We start from the raw sequence: 18,920 nt of genomic DNA, 5'->3' as shown, positions 1-18,920 counted from the left end.
ATTCAGAAGATAATATCTATTACTCTCGCCTATCACCTCCTTTCAAAACACTAATTCGTGTACAGCCAAAATATCCAGCGCCACTAAGTGAGCAAAATAAACCTATTGTGTTACAATCTGAAAAAATCGGTCACAGGTCGGTACCGAAATGATAAATACAGGAGAAACTGGCGTGAAAATGTATGTATTAAATGTAAAGGTACAAAGAATGCATTTAATATCTGCAGGATTTTGTAAGCAGATAACCAAAACGAGAAGTTTTGAACCTTGACATGGCCGTATTTTTTGAAAATATACTAATTATTCAAGGTATAAAAAAGAGTCAAAACTTTGGCGAAGAATACGCAGGGGACACGTGGGACATACCCCCCCCCACTTTGAAATGATGATTCCGTTTCCTGCACTTTTAAGCTTATGTTCTGGCTAGAGGGGATAAAGCTACGGCCAAATTTGGGAGATGTTGGGTTTACGCACAATTTATAGTCGTGCGTAAGCTCTATTTTTAACAGTGAAATATATAAAAATACGCGCGCGAGAGAGAGAATGCGTCTCGCAAGTTATTCAGACACGTGCACCAGCGAGACAGACACGGAAAGTGAAAGAATACCCCGCTACATTTAACCCTACGTACTCCGCGGTCCTTTCCATATGGATCACGGATCAACAGCGATTCGTCACGTTACTTTCAAAAGTGTATCCGAATCGACACGGAAGGTTCTGTATCGATGCGTGCATCGTCAGGCGTCCATGGCGATGTATCGTCGTATCGATATTTTGAACACAGCACTAATATATATACAGTATATCGACTTACAATCCTGCCCCCCACTACACCCCTGACACGGCATAATAATTGAAACTATTATATTTTCAATACAACTATTAAAATGTAAAACTGTGTCAAACCTGGACATCCCCATATGATTTAAACTATTATAAAATCAATGCAACTACTTAAAAAACTTAAACTTAAAACTTAACCTAAAAACACACTTAAAAACATTGGATGAGCTCAGATGCAAAACCCGCTAAACGTAAAAAATGAGAATGATATTAACCGAATGCTCTTGGTGCGTATTATACACTCACCTAAAGGAATATTAAGAACACCTGTTCAATTTCTCATTAATGCAATGGTGTAATGGTATGGGGGATTTTTTCTTGGCACACTTTAGGCCCCTCAGTGCCAATTGGGCATCGTTTAAATGCCACGGCCTACCTGAGCATTGTTTCTGACCATGTCCATCCCTTTATGACCACCATGTACCCATCCTCTGATGGCTACTTTCAGCAGGATAATGCACCATGTCACAAAGCTCGAATCATTTCAAATTGGTTTCTTGAATATGACAATGAGTTCACTGTACTAAAATGGCCCCCACAGTCACCAAATCTCAACCCAGTAGAGCATCTTTGGGATTTGGTGGAACGGGAGCTTCGTGCCCTGGATGTGCATCCCACAAATCTCCATCAACTGCAAGATGCTATCATATCAATATGGGCCAACATTTCTAAAGAATGCTTTCAGCACCTTGTTGAATCAATGCCACGTAGAATTAAGTCTGAAGGGTCAAACACAGTATTAGTATGGTGTTCCTAATAATCATTTAGGTGAGTGTACATTCATCAAACATTTTGCCTCAAAACCGAAATATTGGTTTGTTGGCAGAATCCTTTAAACGCCACATCGATTTTTCTCTAAGTCCACATAAGAAAAATTGGATGAACCATTAAAGGAGATTAAAGGTTTATCGATAATGGCTGAATTGGTTTTACCTTTTACCTTCATTCAGAAAAGACAGAAAAATTGACTGGGGACTTTATTTTAGAAGTGGAAATCTTTCCATGTACTTAAATGGTTTTGCAAAAGAAGTGACATTTGTGAAAATAGTGCGTTTTTAATTTGTAATTAAAATTAAATTAGTGAAGCTAAACATAAGATCCAAATACAAAAAAATGCTAATTTACAAGAAAATATGTCAGACGCACTTAATCCAGGCAGTGCTATCCTATAAAGGTAAAATGATCATAATGCACGGGTCAAGCATCCGTTCCCCGGTCGGGACTAATAAAGGGTAACAAATAGAAACCTATCACAGTTGTACTCCTGAGCAGGGCACTTAACCTGGGGTTACTCCAAAGAGCCTTGCCTGCAATTACTGTAGCAATAAAAAGCATCTGCTAAATGGCAAGTTGCCTGCATGTGTTTTTGTGCATTACAGGCCTTGTTTAATGTTCATTTGGTATAATGTAGTATTGCTCCAGGTGAAGTAAACAACAGTTTAACAGTGTCAGGCTGTATGAGTACTTCCTAACATTCGATTTATGAAATAAAGGTAAATATATTATAGTTGCGATTTTTTGGACCCCACATATGTTAGATCGTTGCGATAAAACCTGATCCGGTAATCCTGATTGCGATACTAGCACAAATTCGGTCCGTTTACCTGTTTATGTTTCCCTAATAACGAAATCAGCCAACTTTAATGTGCAAGAACCACAGTAATAAATCACTGTCATCATTTTGCACGTCAGTGAGTACAAGCTTAAATGCGTGGGAGAGGTAATTATTGAGCTAGATGGTTTTTGAAGGCACTTGATTGAACATCAATAGACTCAAGAAACCATCTCGGATAGAATCAGATTATTCGGTTAAGCGACTCGATCAACGTTTTAAGGTGCAATTCGTAACTTGCCTCTCTATCGCCATCTCTGTTTGAAACATAAAATTGCAGGTTACTTTGCATACTTTGATGAAGTCAAACTGAAATTTCCAGTAAAATTGTACCCAATGGCTCAAACGACAAATCCTTAAAGGATTAGTCCATTTTCTTAAAAGAAAAATCCAGATAATTTACTCACCACCATGTCATCCAAAATGTTGATGTCTTTCTTTGTTCAGTCGAGAAGAAATTATGTTTTTTGAGGAAAACATTGCAGGATTTTTCTCATTTTAATGGACTTGTATAGACACCAACAATTAACACTTTACTCAACACGTAACAGTTTTTTTCAACGGAGTTTCAAAGGACTATAAATGATCCCAAACGAGGCATAAGGGTCTTATCTAGCGAAACGATTGTCATCCTTGACAAGAAAAATATGCTCCTTTAAACCCCAACTTTTCGTCTAGGTCCGGTCCAGCGCGACCTAACGTAAATGCGTAGTGACGTAGGGAGGTCACGTGTTACATATATAAAACGCACATTTGCGGACCATTTTAAGCAATAAACTGACACAAAGACATTAATTAGTATCAGTTGACATACAGCAACGTAGGAACGGTCCTCTTTCAACACACTTGTAAACACTGGGTGGAGTTTCGCGTTCGTCTTCTGTGACCTCTTGACGTCATGACGTATTGCGTGGGGTCACGCTGGCGCATCACGACCAGCTGTAGACGAGAAGTTGTGCTTTAAAAGTGTGTATTTGTTATTTTTCTTGTCAAAAATGACAATCGTTTTGCTAGATAAGACACTTATGCCTCGTTTGGGATCGTTTATAGTCCTTAGAAACTCTGTTGAAAAAAACTGTTACGTGTTGAGTTAAGTGTTAAGTGTTGGTGTCTATTAAAGTCCATTAAAATGAGAAAAATCCTGCAATGTTTTCCTCAAAAAACATAATTTCTTCTAGACTGAACAAAGAAAGACATTAACATTTTGGATGACATGATGGTGAGTAAATTATCTGGATTTTTCTTTTAAGAAAATGGAATATTCCTTTAAGCTAACGATAATCACTGTAAAGTAGAAAGTTTTGAACACTCATTTTAGCAAAAACAGATTTTTGTTTATTTTTAACCCAGAAAGTTACACGTCCATCCAAGCGACTTTTTCCAACTCATTTGAAACCAATAATCTCTCTTGCAACTGCATTTGGCGATGCTAACAGGGCATAAGTGACACAATTTCTGTGTAATTTAAATGAATGGTTACAGAAACATCCCTCTGTCTGTTTCCTGAATGATTTGTCGTTTTCTCAACTTCTGCAAGATATTCGCCTCTCCAAAGCACTGTTTTGTCATTTAGCACAAGTGACTGCTGTGGGCGCCGTTGGCAATCTATAACAGAGTCTATTATGTGTTCATAGGATTTATGGCCTCTTGGTTTATAGTCAATAGACTTGTGTCTTTATTGGTCGGGCTGAGTTGTTGTTTTGGCCTCTGCTGTGTTGATAGACTTACGGCGGGAATGCGCCGTACCTCATTCGGAAAGTAAGGGGGTGCGATATTCAAGTAATTTTTACCTGCTGGATATCTGCTTGTGGCATTTAAACATTTGGGGTAATTTACAGTAAATGCACATCGCATTTATCCCTTTAATTTCTTAATATTAAATTGTTTTATGCAGAATGTTGAATCAGTGCATTTAAATTATGTCAAAATAAAAGTTTAGATCTGCTCTGTGATCTGCCACAACGTGCCGATGTTGAGTCAATAAATCAATTTTAATTTTGTGATCTTTCTTTTCCAACCACCCAGCGAGCGTCTCTCCCCAAACATCTTTTGATCCTCGCTGTGCCACCATATATCTCTGAGATCCAATAACAACTGCATTTCAGGTTAACTACACAATTTGTGAATGGCTATTAAATTCAAAAGAAGATTTACAAGTTTAAAGAGAACTAGTTGGATGAAATACCTTAAAGCAATCCATACATCAACGTTCTGTATACAGACAACAAGACTGTTAAAATAATCCTGTTCACATGGATCTGTAAAACTGACTAAAACATGCCAGGCCAATATCACACGGTATCCACACACTTGACGTAATCTACAGTAATCTACAATAATCCACAAAATCTACAATAACCGACAGTAATCTACAATATCTACAATAATCTACAATAATGTACAGTAATATAATAATCTACAATATTTACTATATCTACAATAATCTATCGTAATCTACAGTTATCTACTATATCTACAATATCTACTGTAATCGACATATCTACAATAATCTACCACAATCTACAATAACCAACAGTAATCTACAATATCTACAATAATCTACAATAGTGTACAGTAATATAATAATCTACAATATCTACTATATCTACAATAATCTACCGTAATCTACAGTTATCTACTATATCTACAATAATCTGCAGTAATCTACAGTTATCCACAATATCTACAGTAATCGTCAGTAATTTAAAATATCAAAAAAAATCTACAATGATGTACAGTAATATAATAATCTACAATATCTACAATAATCCATAATATCTACAAAAATCTACAATATCTACAAGAATCTACAGTAATCGACAGTAATCTACAATATCTACAATGAGTTACAGTAATCTACAATAATCTACAGTTGTTTTCAATAATCTACAATATCTTCAATACTACACACTACTACACAATTCGTGCACGGCTATTAAATTCAAAAGAAGAATTTAGAGTTTAAAGAGAACTAGTTGGATGAAATACCTTAAAGCAATCCATACATCAACGTTTTGCATACAGACGACAACATTGTTAAAATAACAGACAGTAATCTACAATATCTACAATAATCTACAATAATGTACAGTAATATAATAATCTACAATATCTACTATATCTACAATAATCTATCGTAATCTACAGTTATCTACAATATAATGTAATTGACATATCTACAATAATCTACCACAATCTACAATAACCGACAGTAATCTACAATAATCTACAGTAATGTACAGTAATATAATAATCTACAATATCCACTATATCTACAATAATCTACCGTAATCTACAGTTATCTACTATATCTACAATAATCTACCGTAATCTACAGTTATCCACAATATCTACAGTAATCATCAGTAATCTAAAATATCTACAAAAAATCTACAATAATGTACAGTAATATAATAATCTACAATAATCTATAATATCTACAAAAATCTACAGTAATCGACAGTAATCTACAATATCTACAATGAGTTACAGTAATCTACAATAATCTACAGTTGTTTTCAATAATCTACAATATCTTCAATACTACACACTACTACACAATTCGTGCATGGCTATTAAATTCAAAAGAAAAATTTAGAGTTTAAAGAGAACTAGTTGGATGAAATACCTTAAAGCAATCCATACATCAACGTTTTGCATACAGACGACAACATTGTTAAAATAATCCTTTTCACATGGATCTGTAAAACTGACTAAACATGCCAGGCCAATATCACACGGTGTCCACACACGTGACATAATCTACAGTATCTACAATAATTCACAAAATCTAAAATATCTACAGTAATCGACAGTTATCTACAATAATCTACCGCAATCTACAATAACTGACAGTAATCTACAATATCTACAATAATCTACAATAATGTGCAGTAATATAATAACCTACAATATCTACTATATCTACAATAATTTACCGTAATCTACAGTTATCTACAATAATCTACCGTAATCTACAGTTATCCACAATATCGACAGTAATCGTCAGTAATCAAAAATATCTACTAAAATCTACAATAATATACAGTAATATAATAATCTACAATATCTACAATAATCCATAATATCTACAAAAATCTACAATATATACATTTATCTACAGTAAACTTCAACAATCTACAATATCTACAGTAATCGACAGTAATCTACAATAATCTACAGTTGTCTTCAATAATCTACAATATCTTCAATACTACACACTACTACACAATTCGTGCACGGCTATTAAATTCAAAAAAAGAATTTAACCTCTTATGGAACCGCTGAAATTCCACAAGGGGGCGTATTTGTTCCTTAGACGTTGCACAATAAACGTGATATCCGATTATATTCATTATAAATCGTGAATGAAAAGTTAGATTCGAACAAATGTCCGTTAGTAAATTGTATACAGTATTTATATCGTAATTCGGTCAGAAACGTCAAGATTGTAAGATGAACAAATCGTTTTGGATTAAAAGGCTTGGATGTTCCATTTCCTTGGACTTTTGGGGATTCATGAACAATTTGTTTTGGACAATTTCACCGAAGCGGATAAGATTTTGGGAAGATTTTGAAGGTAAGTAAATATCCTAAATCGGCGCCGCCCGGTTCAGGTAACTAACAACTAGATTGCAGTTTTATGACTGCTATAAATCATATGATGCTTTGTGTGTGCGCTTAGTGGAATATATCACACGGTGTCCACACACATGACGTAATTTGCATGTGCATGGTGTCACCTTTTTTTTAGGAGGTTACTACAAAGTTCATAAGATCTAAAGTGTGTGAAGTGTCAGATCAAACAATGTCCAAAACCGGTGTGTGCATTATAGAATGCTAGAATGTGTGCATGTGTGTGTGTGTGCATGTGTGTGCACGAAAGGTGTCACAGAACTGATCTGAATTTTAAAGAACCCCTGTTGCGGTTCTTCTTAGAGTTAAAAGCGTCACATCAGAGCTTCGTCTGCTTTGAGGAGCATCTACTCCATAGGTGCTTTATACGAGCAAGCTGTCTTTCCTCCTAACATCTGCTTTCATTTCATTACTTCTGGATTTATGACATTTTTGACAACATTAAAGATCAGACCGGAGAGAAGAGTAAACAGAGGAAAAAGATGGAGTTGGTGAAGGATGCTACAGTACGAAGTGTGAATGCAAACCTGGTATTAAAGAATTAATGTGACTCTTGCAAAACCAAAGAAATGACTTCTACATACATATTACTACAGTTGTCAGGATTTTTAGTATTTTGACACTACAATACATACAGTGTCTTTTATTGCAGTTAAATGCTTTATTTTTGTCCTGTTACTCACATGAAACTATTATTTGACTTTTGCCATTTTCCATTTAACACATTTTTATGTTTGCATACATATCCAGATTCATATACATGGTTTAATTGATCTTATTTCAGTTCTCGGGTGTCATCTGTAGAAGGCACATCATATCACTTAGCAAAAAAGTCAGCAGATGTTTTGCTTTATGAGATCAGGCTGCTAAATGCAGATACCGTATGCAAGTAGGACTGTGTCCTTGGCTTGTTGTGGCTCTTGCGCCGTGGCCTGCTTCGTTTTCAAAATGTTTAATTTTAAACACGCCGTGTTCAGCATAAGACCAGACAGCAACAAACAAAGACATAAAGCCTTTTATGGGAATGTAACAACGCAAAAAAGCACAACAAATGCTTTCGCACAAACAAACATTTGCTCTCTTCTGGTCTGTCTCACTGTCATCTGCCACGAGACCAAATTGCAAGACACGGTTAAACCAACAAATTTAAGTAGGACAAATCAGGTATGTCACCGAAAAAGACTTTACTACTACCTCAAAGTCGTATGGACTCCCGAGACTTGAGGATCTCACAGTAATAATTGATTTACCAGACAGAGGATGACTTCCAAAGAGGAGAAAAGCACTTATGACAGATGAGCTACTGTTATGACAAATGGAAACAAAGTGCTTTAAAACTAGTCTGTGTGTTTAAGTAAGTTAATTTAAAAAAACATGAGATCCGAAAATGTGTTTTGCATTGTGTTTTGCAAGTACAAATAAGTACCTACAATACATATAAAGTCATTACTGTGATGCAGAAATAATCACATTTTCCTTATTTAAAAAAAGTACAAATATAATAAAATTAAAAATATACTAATACTAAAGAAGTGTAAGGCAATTGTATATTATTGAAATTACGCATTTACACAGTACATAATAGTAATATTTGTTACGGTTTAGCGACGGTTTAACAATAAAAGAATAAAAAAGCTACTATATATTATTGAAATTAAGTATTTATGTGGTACATTATTGTAATAAAAGTGTAGCACTGTAACAAAATATCTATAATTTTTACAATAGTCTACAGTAATCTACAGTAATCTTAAATAATCTACAGTAAAATACAATAATATAAAATAAACTACAGTAGTCTACAATAATCTTCAATATCTACTGTAATCTACAATATCTACAATAATCTACTGTAATCTACAATAATCTTAAATAATTTACATTCATCTGCAATAATATACAGTACTATTCAATAATATACAGTAATCTTAAATAATCTACAATAATCTAGAGTAACCTACAGATATCTACAATAATCTACAGTAATCTACAGTAATCTTAAATAATTTACATTAATCTGCAATAATATACAGTACTATTCAATAATATACAGTAATCTTCAATAATCTTCAATAATCTACAGTAAACTACAATATCTACATACAATAATATACAGTAATATAATCATCAACAATTTCTAAAATAATCTACAATATCTAAAATAATCTACAAAATCTACAATAATTTACCCTAATCTACAGTAATCTACAATAATCCACAATACCTAAAAAACATAAAATATCTACAATAATATATAGTAATCTCCAATACTCTACAATAATCTACTGTAATCTACAGTTATCCACAATATCTACATAAATCTACAATATCTACATAAATCTACAATATCTATAGTAATCTACAATATCTACTCTAATTGACAGTAATCTACAATATCTACAATAATGTACAGTAATATAATAATCTACAATATCTACAATAACCTACAATATCTACAGTAATCTACAATATTTACAATAATCTACAATATCTACAGTAATCTACAATACTCTACAATAATCTACCATATTCTACAGTTATCCACAATATATACATAAATCTACAATATCTACAGTAATTGACAGTAATCTACAATAATGTACAGTAATATAATAATCTACAATAATCCACAATATCTACAATAATCTACAGTAATCTCCAATACTCTACAATAATCTACCGTAATCTACAGATATCCACAATATCTACATAAATCTTAATCTACAGTTGTCCACAATATCTACAATAATCTACAATATCTACAATAATCGGCAATATCTACAATAATTGACAGTAATCTACAATATCTACAATAATGTACAGTAATATAATAATATACAATATCTACAATAATCCTCAATATCTACAAAAATCTACAATAACCTACAATATCTACAGTAATCTACAATATCTACAATAATCTACAGTACTCTACAATATCTACAGTAAACTGTAACTCTACAGTTATCCACAATATATACATAAATCTACAATATCTAAAATAAACTACAGTAATCTACAATATCTACAGTAATCAACAGTAATATAATAATCTACAATAATCTACAGCAATCTACAGCAATCTACAATATCTACAGTAAATGGCAATAATCTACACCGATCTACAGTAATCCACAGTTGTCTACAATATCTATATAAATCTACAATGTCTACAATAATCTAAAGTAATCTACAATATCTACAGTAATTGACAGTAATCTACAATATCTACAATAATGTACAGTAATATAATAATCTACAATATCTACAAAAATCTACAATAATCTACAATATATACAGTAATCTACAATATCTACAATGATCTACAGTAATCTACAATGATCTACGTTATCTTCAATAATCTACAGTTATCTTCAATAATTACAATACTCTACAATAATCTACAGTAATCTTCAATAATCTACAGTTCTCTTTAATAATCTCCAGTTACCTTCAATAATCTACCATATCTACAATTTAAAAATCTAAAAATAAGATGCCACAATGTAACAAAATTAAATGAATGCTCAAAAAATGTCTAAAGTTTCACATTTTATCTGTTCGTGAAGGTTTAGAAACTTGGATGGGCGTACACTTGGCCACTAAAAGTTTAACCGTAAATATCAATAAAGCTATAATACTGTAGCTGTGAAAATCTACTGAAGTAAATAATCCTGTAATGCATGAAGACCCCCATGAGCACAGAGTTAAAAGTTCTCTGAACGGAGCAAAGATCAAAGACACGCTGAGTGATAGAGAGAGAAATGTTCACTCTTGCTGATAGGCTTGAAATACAACTGCGACCACCTCCGGGTTTCAGTGGCATTTCTGGAAAACTGCTCAATGAGACGGTAAGTTACCGTAAATAGAAATTAGTTAACATTATAATGTATCATGCCCTAACAAAACAAAGCACATTGGTGGTATCAGATTTACCATGGTTCTGAATGATTACCACATTTGTGCTGTGATATTTACTATTAATTGTGCTCCAAGATAAACGACCTGTCAAATGTTTTTAATATACAGTATTTGGCCATTCGATATATTGATATGAAAAAATATTAGGTAGGTATGTCCAAATGTTTGAAGAACACTATACAGGTATGTGTCCAAATAAAATACAGTAGCATTACTACGGTACAATATTAAAGTAGCATATTAGGTGGCTATGTTCAAACATTGAGCATTCAATTATTTCCACCAACCAATTTATATGCTCTTATAAACTCCGAACATCTGCTGCTGTGGTCACGGTGTTGTGTAGGTCATTGGAAAAATCCAGGGTTCAGCTTTCATGTGTCACTTCTGATTTGCTAGTAATGCTGTATGTTTTCGCCTTTCAACGTGAGAGGTTCGGGGATCAAATCCGCCCTAGCATGAGTTTTGTTTAATAAACAGTAAATTAGGAGTAAAGACGCTTGTTTTTATCATTTATCTGAAATGGGGAGCTGCAGGAAAGCGATAAATTGGAACGAAATTGTAACTTTCCACCACTGATAGGAACTCATTAAACAAAATAATACAACTCATTATAACACACACAACTGAAATTAAAACACCTGCTTGTCATTTAAAATGCTTAAAAGTCAAAATCAGCCATGCAAGAAAGAAAGCATGTACCTGTATGCCAAAGCCACAATCCTCCATTAGTGTTGAAACCAAAATACTGTATGCATAACGATGGTGTATTCATGCCCATATGTGTGCAATTGTGTTTCTACTTTTAAAACATATTGGAGAGGTCAAAGATTACATCATCAACCTGTGACCCAGGAATTTATCTGCCCATATATCAGCAATGATATTTGTTTCAAAAGAAGGTCAGTCATATCAGACCATACGGATACAGACGGTTGTCTCATCCCATATCTCGCTGGGAAAAAATACAGATACATGTCCAAATCTCAATATACCACCCTGCCATAACAGCCAGGCGAGTCAATTGGTTTGGATTTGATTCTTCTATATACCCGTCACATTCTGACAGAAACACAAGAGGGAAGAAAAGAAAAAATAACTCAAGATCTTAACATCAGCCCGTAGCCTTCAGCAGGTACATGAACGCAGGGATTGAAGGAGGCTGGAGGCTGAAGGAGACCCATCAGGAGTTGAATGACGGCTAAATTGAATGACACATTGTACTGAAGGAGACCCTCAAGCTTAAGGACCTGAAGTTAGATACTTAAACCTGAACTACCATGAACACAAACAAACACGAAAACTCTCATATTAGGTTATGAAGACGAAACAGTTTTGAAGCGGATTTAAAAGAGGAACTATATTTTATGGCGTAATAGCACTTTTGGGAGTACTTCGACTCAGTAACACCCTCCCTCTCCCATTATGAGAGTGAGAAGGGGAGCGGACTTTTCAGGCGAGTCGAAGTGCTCACAGGGGTGCTGTTGCGCCGTAGAATATAGTTCCTCTTTTGAGTCTGCTTGGAAAGGCGCTGCGTTTTATTTTCTACCACCAAACTTGCTCTTATGGCTACTCGTCTTGAGTGGGAAGAATGTTGATGTGTTTGGTCGCTTCTAACTTTATCTCTAAATGGTACCATTGAATGAATGGGGCCAAGCCAAACGCCATCGAAGCATCGCAGCGCGCCCCAGCGCCCACACGCACGCACACAGATGATAGAGGGATGTATCAACAATTCTTAGTTAAGGTAATAACATATTTTAATATTGAAAATGAGTAGATTATTCCTTTAAGGGCGTGGCCACTTGAGTGATGGGTGAACTGCCCCTGCTGTCACTACTGTCGAGCTAGGCGGGCATGGTTTCAGCAACCAGCCACGTCAGCTTCACCCACGTCTCGCCCTCTACCCATTTTCAGTTATCCGCGAGTAATGCGAAGCCAAGATGCTTCTATTGGCTTCAAAAAAGCTATGGGTAACGTCACAGACACTACGTCCATATTTTTTTACAGTCTATGTTTTAAACAACCCAGCATATATCATTTAAAACTAGGGATGCATAGTAAAAAAATCTGTGCCGATATTCAATTACTCATGCTGCATTCACACCAGCCTCAGTAGAGGCGTCAAGCATGATTTCAATGTTAAGTCAATGTGAAGACGCGTTGACATGCGTCTGGAGGTCTCGCGGCGCACATGAGGCGTTTAGCGCGGCGCGGAAGACGCGATTCCGCCTCATTCACGCGAATGACGCGAATTTAGCATCTGCCACGGTATACGCAAATGGTGCTTTTTGTGCATTTTTTGCATTTCACGGGAATTTGCTTCTGACGCCCGATTTGAAAAATTTAAACGTTAGCGGATTTTCGCACCGCGTTAACCAACTCATTAAGTATGGAGGAACGCTTATTGTCCGTGAGCAGTCACCCGCAGCTATACGACACAAGTTCTTATTTCTATAGAGACAGGAATAAAAAGGACCTTGCTCGGAAAAGTGCCAGTGAGGACATTGGGCAACCTGGTTTGTTGTAAATACACATTTCACTTTTGAGTCACGTGACGTTTATCAACCCGGGGCGTTCCCACCGGTTTTTAAACAATTTTCTACCTATAGTAAGGTGACCAAATACAAACCGGTAACTCTCTTGATGAATGCACGATCAACATCAGCCATCTTGCAAACAGACAACCGCATAGCACTTGCCCCTCCCACAAGAAGCGGATTTTGCCTCAGACGCACGTCAAATGCTTGCTTTTTCCATGTGTCTACTTCGCTATAGACGCGAGAATGCATTCAAAATGTTCAAGCAGCAAACTAGACATGGTAGACGTGATTTTGACGGCTCAAACGCGGCTGGTGTGAACCCACAGTTGGAATGAAATCTACTGATACCGATAGAAAGTTTTGCTTTTTACTCTTTTTTTACCCATGCTGGGTTGTTTCAACCCAAAATGCTGGGTTGTTTAACCCATTGTTGGGTCAAATATAAAGTTTTTTTGAGTTAACTGTAACCCAGGTGCTGGGCTCGTCCTTTTTATAGAGTGTATAGAGCGTACAAACTGCAATTATGTTGTCATTGTCACCCAATTCAAAATAATCACACCGTAAGGGTTTATATGCCTTTTCTCCATCCCTTTTGATTGCCAGAATATAATCCACCCTTTTAAACAATCTGCCGATGTCCGATAGTGGGGGGAAAGGTATATCTGCCAATACCGATTATAGGACGATATATCAGTGCATCCCTATTTGAACCCAAACATGGGTTAAAGGGCCGCTAACGTTGGTGTTTTCAGCAATATAAAAATAGTCTCTGGTATCCCCAGAATGTGTCTGTAAAGTTTCAGTTTAAAAACACCACAGATCTTTCATTATACGATGGAACATGGCCATTTGTGGCTGCAATGAAAAACGTGCCCTTTTGGTGTGTGTGTCTCTTTAAATGCAAAGAAAGCTTCTGTTCCCCTCCACGTATGCAAAGTATGGGGTATAGAGCACTAACAAGTGCTTTGGACTACATCAAAACGTGTCTCTGTGGCAGAAGGTTGAACTACGCGATCATAAGGCGGAGTTTGTGAGCGGTCATGGGTGGGGCGTAATCAATGTGACATCACATTGATAGGAGATCCCCAACAGCCACAGAAACATAAATGGATTTGTATAATTATGTTTCTGCACTGGCGACTCATTTTCTGCTAGAAACACATTTAAAAGTGCATTTTCTAAGTTAGGGGGGCTTTAAAGCGTAACTAAACCTCTGGTCAGAGCCTGACTCCACCCACTGGCAATATTTAAAAAATGCAAGAAAAGTGGGCAGATCCCAACGGAGATAGAGGGGACGAACTAAGCTCGTACCAAGTGTGTGGTGAGATCGTAACAAGGGCGTGGTGAGCTTGAACCTGCTTACGTCACGAGGCATTTTTTGGAAAATTCAACTGCAGTAGCCACCGTTCAACCTGAAGAGGGCAGCACTCAGACGTTTTAACACCATATATTGTAGTATTGAAACACTTTATATCCAAATGTCAAAAAACTTACTAAAATCAATGAATAGCACTAATAAAACATCATTCTTACAGATCACTCACTAAAAAAAGTTGGTTTAGGGTTTAGTTACTCTTTAAAGGTGCAGTGTGTAAATATTAGCAGCATCTAGCGGTGAGGTTGCGAATTACAACCAACGGCTTAGTCCACTGCTCACCCCTTGCTTTTGAAACACAAAGAGAAGCTACGGTAGCTGCCACCGGACAAACATGTAATTGTCGGAGACAACTTGTTAAAAAAAAGGGCTTCTGTAGAAAAATGGCGGCACAAAATGGCGACTTCCATGTAAGGGGACCCTCTTTGTATGTACATAAAAAGGTCTCTAGGGTTCTAAGGTAATAAACACATAACAGTTCATTATGGTCTTTATACACCACTGATAATATAGTTTTGTATATTATTTTGCATTTCTGTCAAGAGATCCTTCTAAAAATTACACACTGCACCTTTAAAACAACCCTTGCAGCACATGTCAGCAACACTCATCAATACTTTAGAAAAGTACTTTCAGAAACAATGTGTTCTCATTTACAATAAGAACTCAAGACTTGTCACATTTTTGTGGGCAATTTAGGAGCTGTTTAATAAACCTAAACACCCAAATCTCGATGAACACACTGCTTTAAATAAAGGTCATTTTGCATCAATGACGGATTATAAAATCAAGAACTGACTGTGGTAAACAGAGCCACGCTGCCAAGACAGAAATCAAGAAACGAGAGCGTGAGAAAGACAGAAACCTGCCAGCTGAGTCATCAAGCGCTGAACCGATGAGAAAAACCACGATTGGCACTGTTGACATTCAACAAAGGCCCTTCCAAGTAAAACAGCATCCAGTCAAGGTTGGCATCATCCCCACGTGCAGTTCCAAAATTCTCAATTTATCATGAAAATTTACACAATTTTAACCTAAAGTTGCTTCCAGAATCAAAATGAACAGGAAATTCTGCCATAAAAAAAACATTTCTGTCTGCCATAGTGCACGATTCCCAAAAAACAATGAAAAAATTTAGCTGCATGTAGACTTCATAAAGATGAGCAATGTAAAAGACACAGAAATACTGTTGTATTATGAGTAGTGTAACCAGCAAAGCTAGTGTCGCATCCTTCTATATTGTACAAGTCTCTAAAACAAAAAAAACAAACATTTTTTTCTACCCATTTGTATGCATTTCGCAGATGCTTTTATGACTTACAGTGCATTCGGCTATATTAGTATGCAATGCATGTTTCTTTGAAATCGAACCCATGACCTTTGCGTTGCTAATGCATTGCTTTACCCCTAAAAGAAATGATCTACCCAACATTAGTTTGACAGAGATACATTTACCACACTAAGTATTCACTCTATAGCCCATTATAGTATTCAGTACGCATTAGTAGACCCTTTAGGGGGCTGCACTTGAGGTGGCAGTTGATTAAGATAACAACATATTGTCAAACACGATTTATTAAATGCTCGGAAAACTCAGTAACAAGGCATCTCTTGATAACACAATGTTTTTTTCCATTACAGACTTGTCTCAGTATAACAAATTGGATTACGTTTTAGCGCAGAAGGATTTATTTGTCAACATATGATCATTACATTACTATTTATGAGGTATATCTTACTAAAATGCCATTTCATGATGAATCACTCAGCTGTCAATCCTGTCATTTACTCTAAGGTGCTCTAGGTTAAACAATTGTGTCTTGCGCGCGCATACACGCGCGCGTACACGCATGCACTCGACTAAATCCACTGCATTATTCCTAATAACGGAAATAATGACATTGCATTTAAATCAATCAATCAGTCAATATAAATGCCTTTATGGGAAAAGTCAACGAAGCAAGAGTAATACACTCTTAAAAATAAAATGTTAATGCTTAATATTATGTAAGAAAGGGTACGGTTATTAAACTTTTTGCCCTTTTCAAAATGAACCTTTATTTTTTGAAGAGTAGGCACATTGATTTTTTATTTAATGACTAAAATGTATTTTAATTAATATTAATGTATAGGCTATTTCGATGCAGCCTATGTAATTAGATTGGGGCAGTTTTTAAAACTCAATATCTACCTGAAGTCACTCGTGTATGCAGCCTAATATAATTAAATAAGTACATTAAATATTAAAAATATGATATATTTCATATTAAATATATTAAATAACTTTTCCTTGATACAACTTAACGAGGTTACGTAATTTACATTATTATCGACTTGATTTTTTTGTCGCCTCAGTTTCTTCATCTATTAATAAACTGTACATCGTAATGTAACTTATGTGAAACTGTTATAAACTCAGCAAAGAAACAATGGAAGCCAAAAATATCTTACATCTCCAGAAAATCTCTCTCTCTCATAATATTAATAAATCTGAATAAAGCATTTGAGTTTGATGTCTCGTACCTTGCTCAGCCCCGGCCACTGTCAGCGTTTTCATCAGAAGTAGTAATCCCGACATGCTCAGAAATGCCAAAATAAAGTCGGACATCGTGGCTGGATGTAGTCCCGAGCAGATCCTTTATCGTGATCCGTGTCCGTCAGTACCGACGGTACCCGAGTTGGGTCTGAGCAAACGCGCCCGGTCTCACGCGCCGCGCCGCTCCTCCCGCAGGTGTGTGTGACTGTACGGACAGCAGAGACTGCGTGCCTCTCCGATACAGGATAACGAGGTAGGAGGAGAGAGAGAGAGGGAGAGAGAGAGAGAGAGAGAGAGAGAGAGAGAGAGAGAGAGAGAGAGAGAGAGAGAGAGAGAGAGAGAATTCACAATTGCGTATTATGAGACATAAAGTAGCCTACGTGAGACAGAGAATAAACAGACAGACATAAAAACAAACAGAAAGACAGACAAGACAGACACAGATTGCTATTTATACAGACAGATAGACCAATGGATTACATACAAAGATCAACAGACAGAGAGAGAGAGAGAGACAGAGACAGAGAGAGAGACAGAGAGAGACAGAGACAGAGACAGACAGACAGACAGACAGAGACAGCGACAGACAGACAGACAGACAGATAGATAGATAGATAGATAGATAGATAGATAGATAGATAGATAGATAGATAGATAGATAGATAGATAGATAGATAGATAGATAGATAGATAGATTCCAGCTTGGTTTTAGCTGGTCTAGCTGGAGTAGCAAGCTGGTTTAGCTGTGTTTTGGTCAACTTTTTAAACCAGACCAGCTAAGTCCAGCTTGACCAGCTTTGACAGGGGACCAACTAACCAGATAACAGCTTATGTTGGTCTTAGCTGAATTTTTCAGTTGAGCAGATAGATAGACAGACAGATAGACAGACTTACAGACAGACAGACAGAAAGAAAGACTCACAGATAGACAGACAGGCAGATAGACAGATAGACAGACAGACTCACAGATAGACAGACTCACAGACAGACAGATAGAAGGACTCACAGATAGACAGACAGACAGACAGACAGATATACAGACAGGCTCACAGACAGACAGACAGACAGAGAGATAGACAGACAGACTCACAGATAGACAAACAGACAGACAGACAGACTCACATATAGATAGATAGATAGATAGATAGATAGATAGATAGATAGATAGATAGATAGATAGATAGATAGATAGATAGATAGATAGATAGATAGATAGATAGATAGATAGATAGATAGATAGATAGATAGATAGATAGATAGATAGATAGATGGCGGCACAGACAGACTCACAGATAGACAGACTCACAGACAGACAGAGAGATAGACAGATAGACAAACAGATACACAGACAGACTCACAGACAGAGAGATAGACAGACAGACAGACTCACAGATAGACAGACAGTCTCACAGATAGATAGACAGACAGACAGACAGACAGACAGAGAGACTCACA

The 18,920-nt window shown here is 36.0% G+C and overlaps 1 protein-coding gene across 1 annotated transcript in view; it reads right to left on the bottom strand.

Moving 5' to 3' along the window:
- The window catches only part of lrp1ba (low density lipoprotein receptor-related protein 1Ba), a 332,672-nt gene extending 315,003 nt beyond the window's left edge, over window positions 1-17,669 (bottom strand). Inside the window, exon 1 of the mRNA XM_073862191.1 lies at window positions 17,453-17,669. Within this exon, the coding sequence (XP_073718292.1) occupies window positions 17,453-17,537 (85 nt within the window). The 5' untranslated portion in view covers window positions 17,538-17,669. The remainder of the gene's footprint in view (window positions 1-17,452) is intronic.
- Between the last annotated feature and the right edge of the window lie 1,251 nt (window positions 17,670-18,920).

Source organism: Misgurnus anguillicaudatus, chromosome 23 (genome assembly GCF_027580225.2).
Source record: "Misgurnus anguillicaudatus chromosome 23, ASM2758022v2, whole genome shotgun sequence".
In the NCBI taxonomy this organism is placed as follows: domain Eukaryota; kingdom Metazoa; phylum Chordata; class Actinopteri; order Cypriniformes; family Cobitidae; genus Misgurnus; species Misgurnus anguillicaudatus.
The sequence above is the reverse complement of the archived record's forward strand: the minus strand, read 5'-3'. Positions and strand labels throughout refer to the sequence as shown.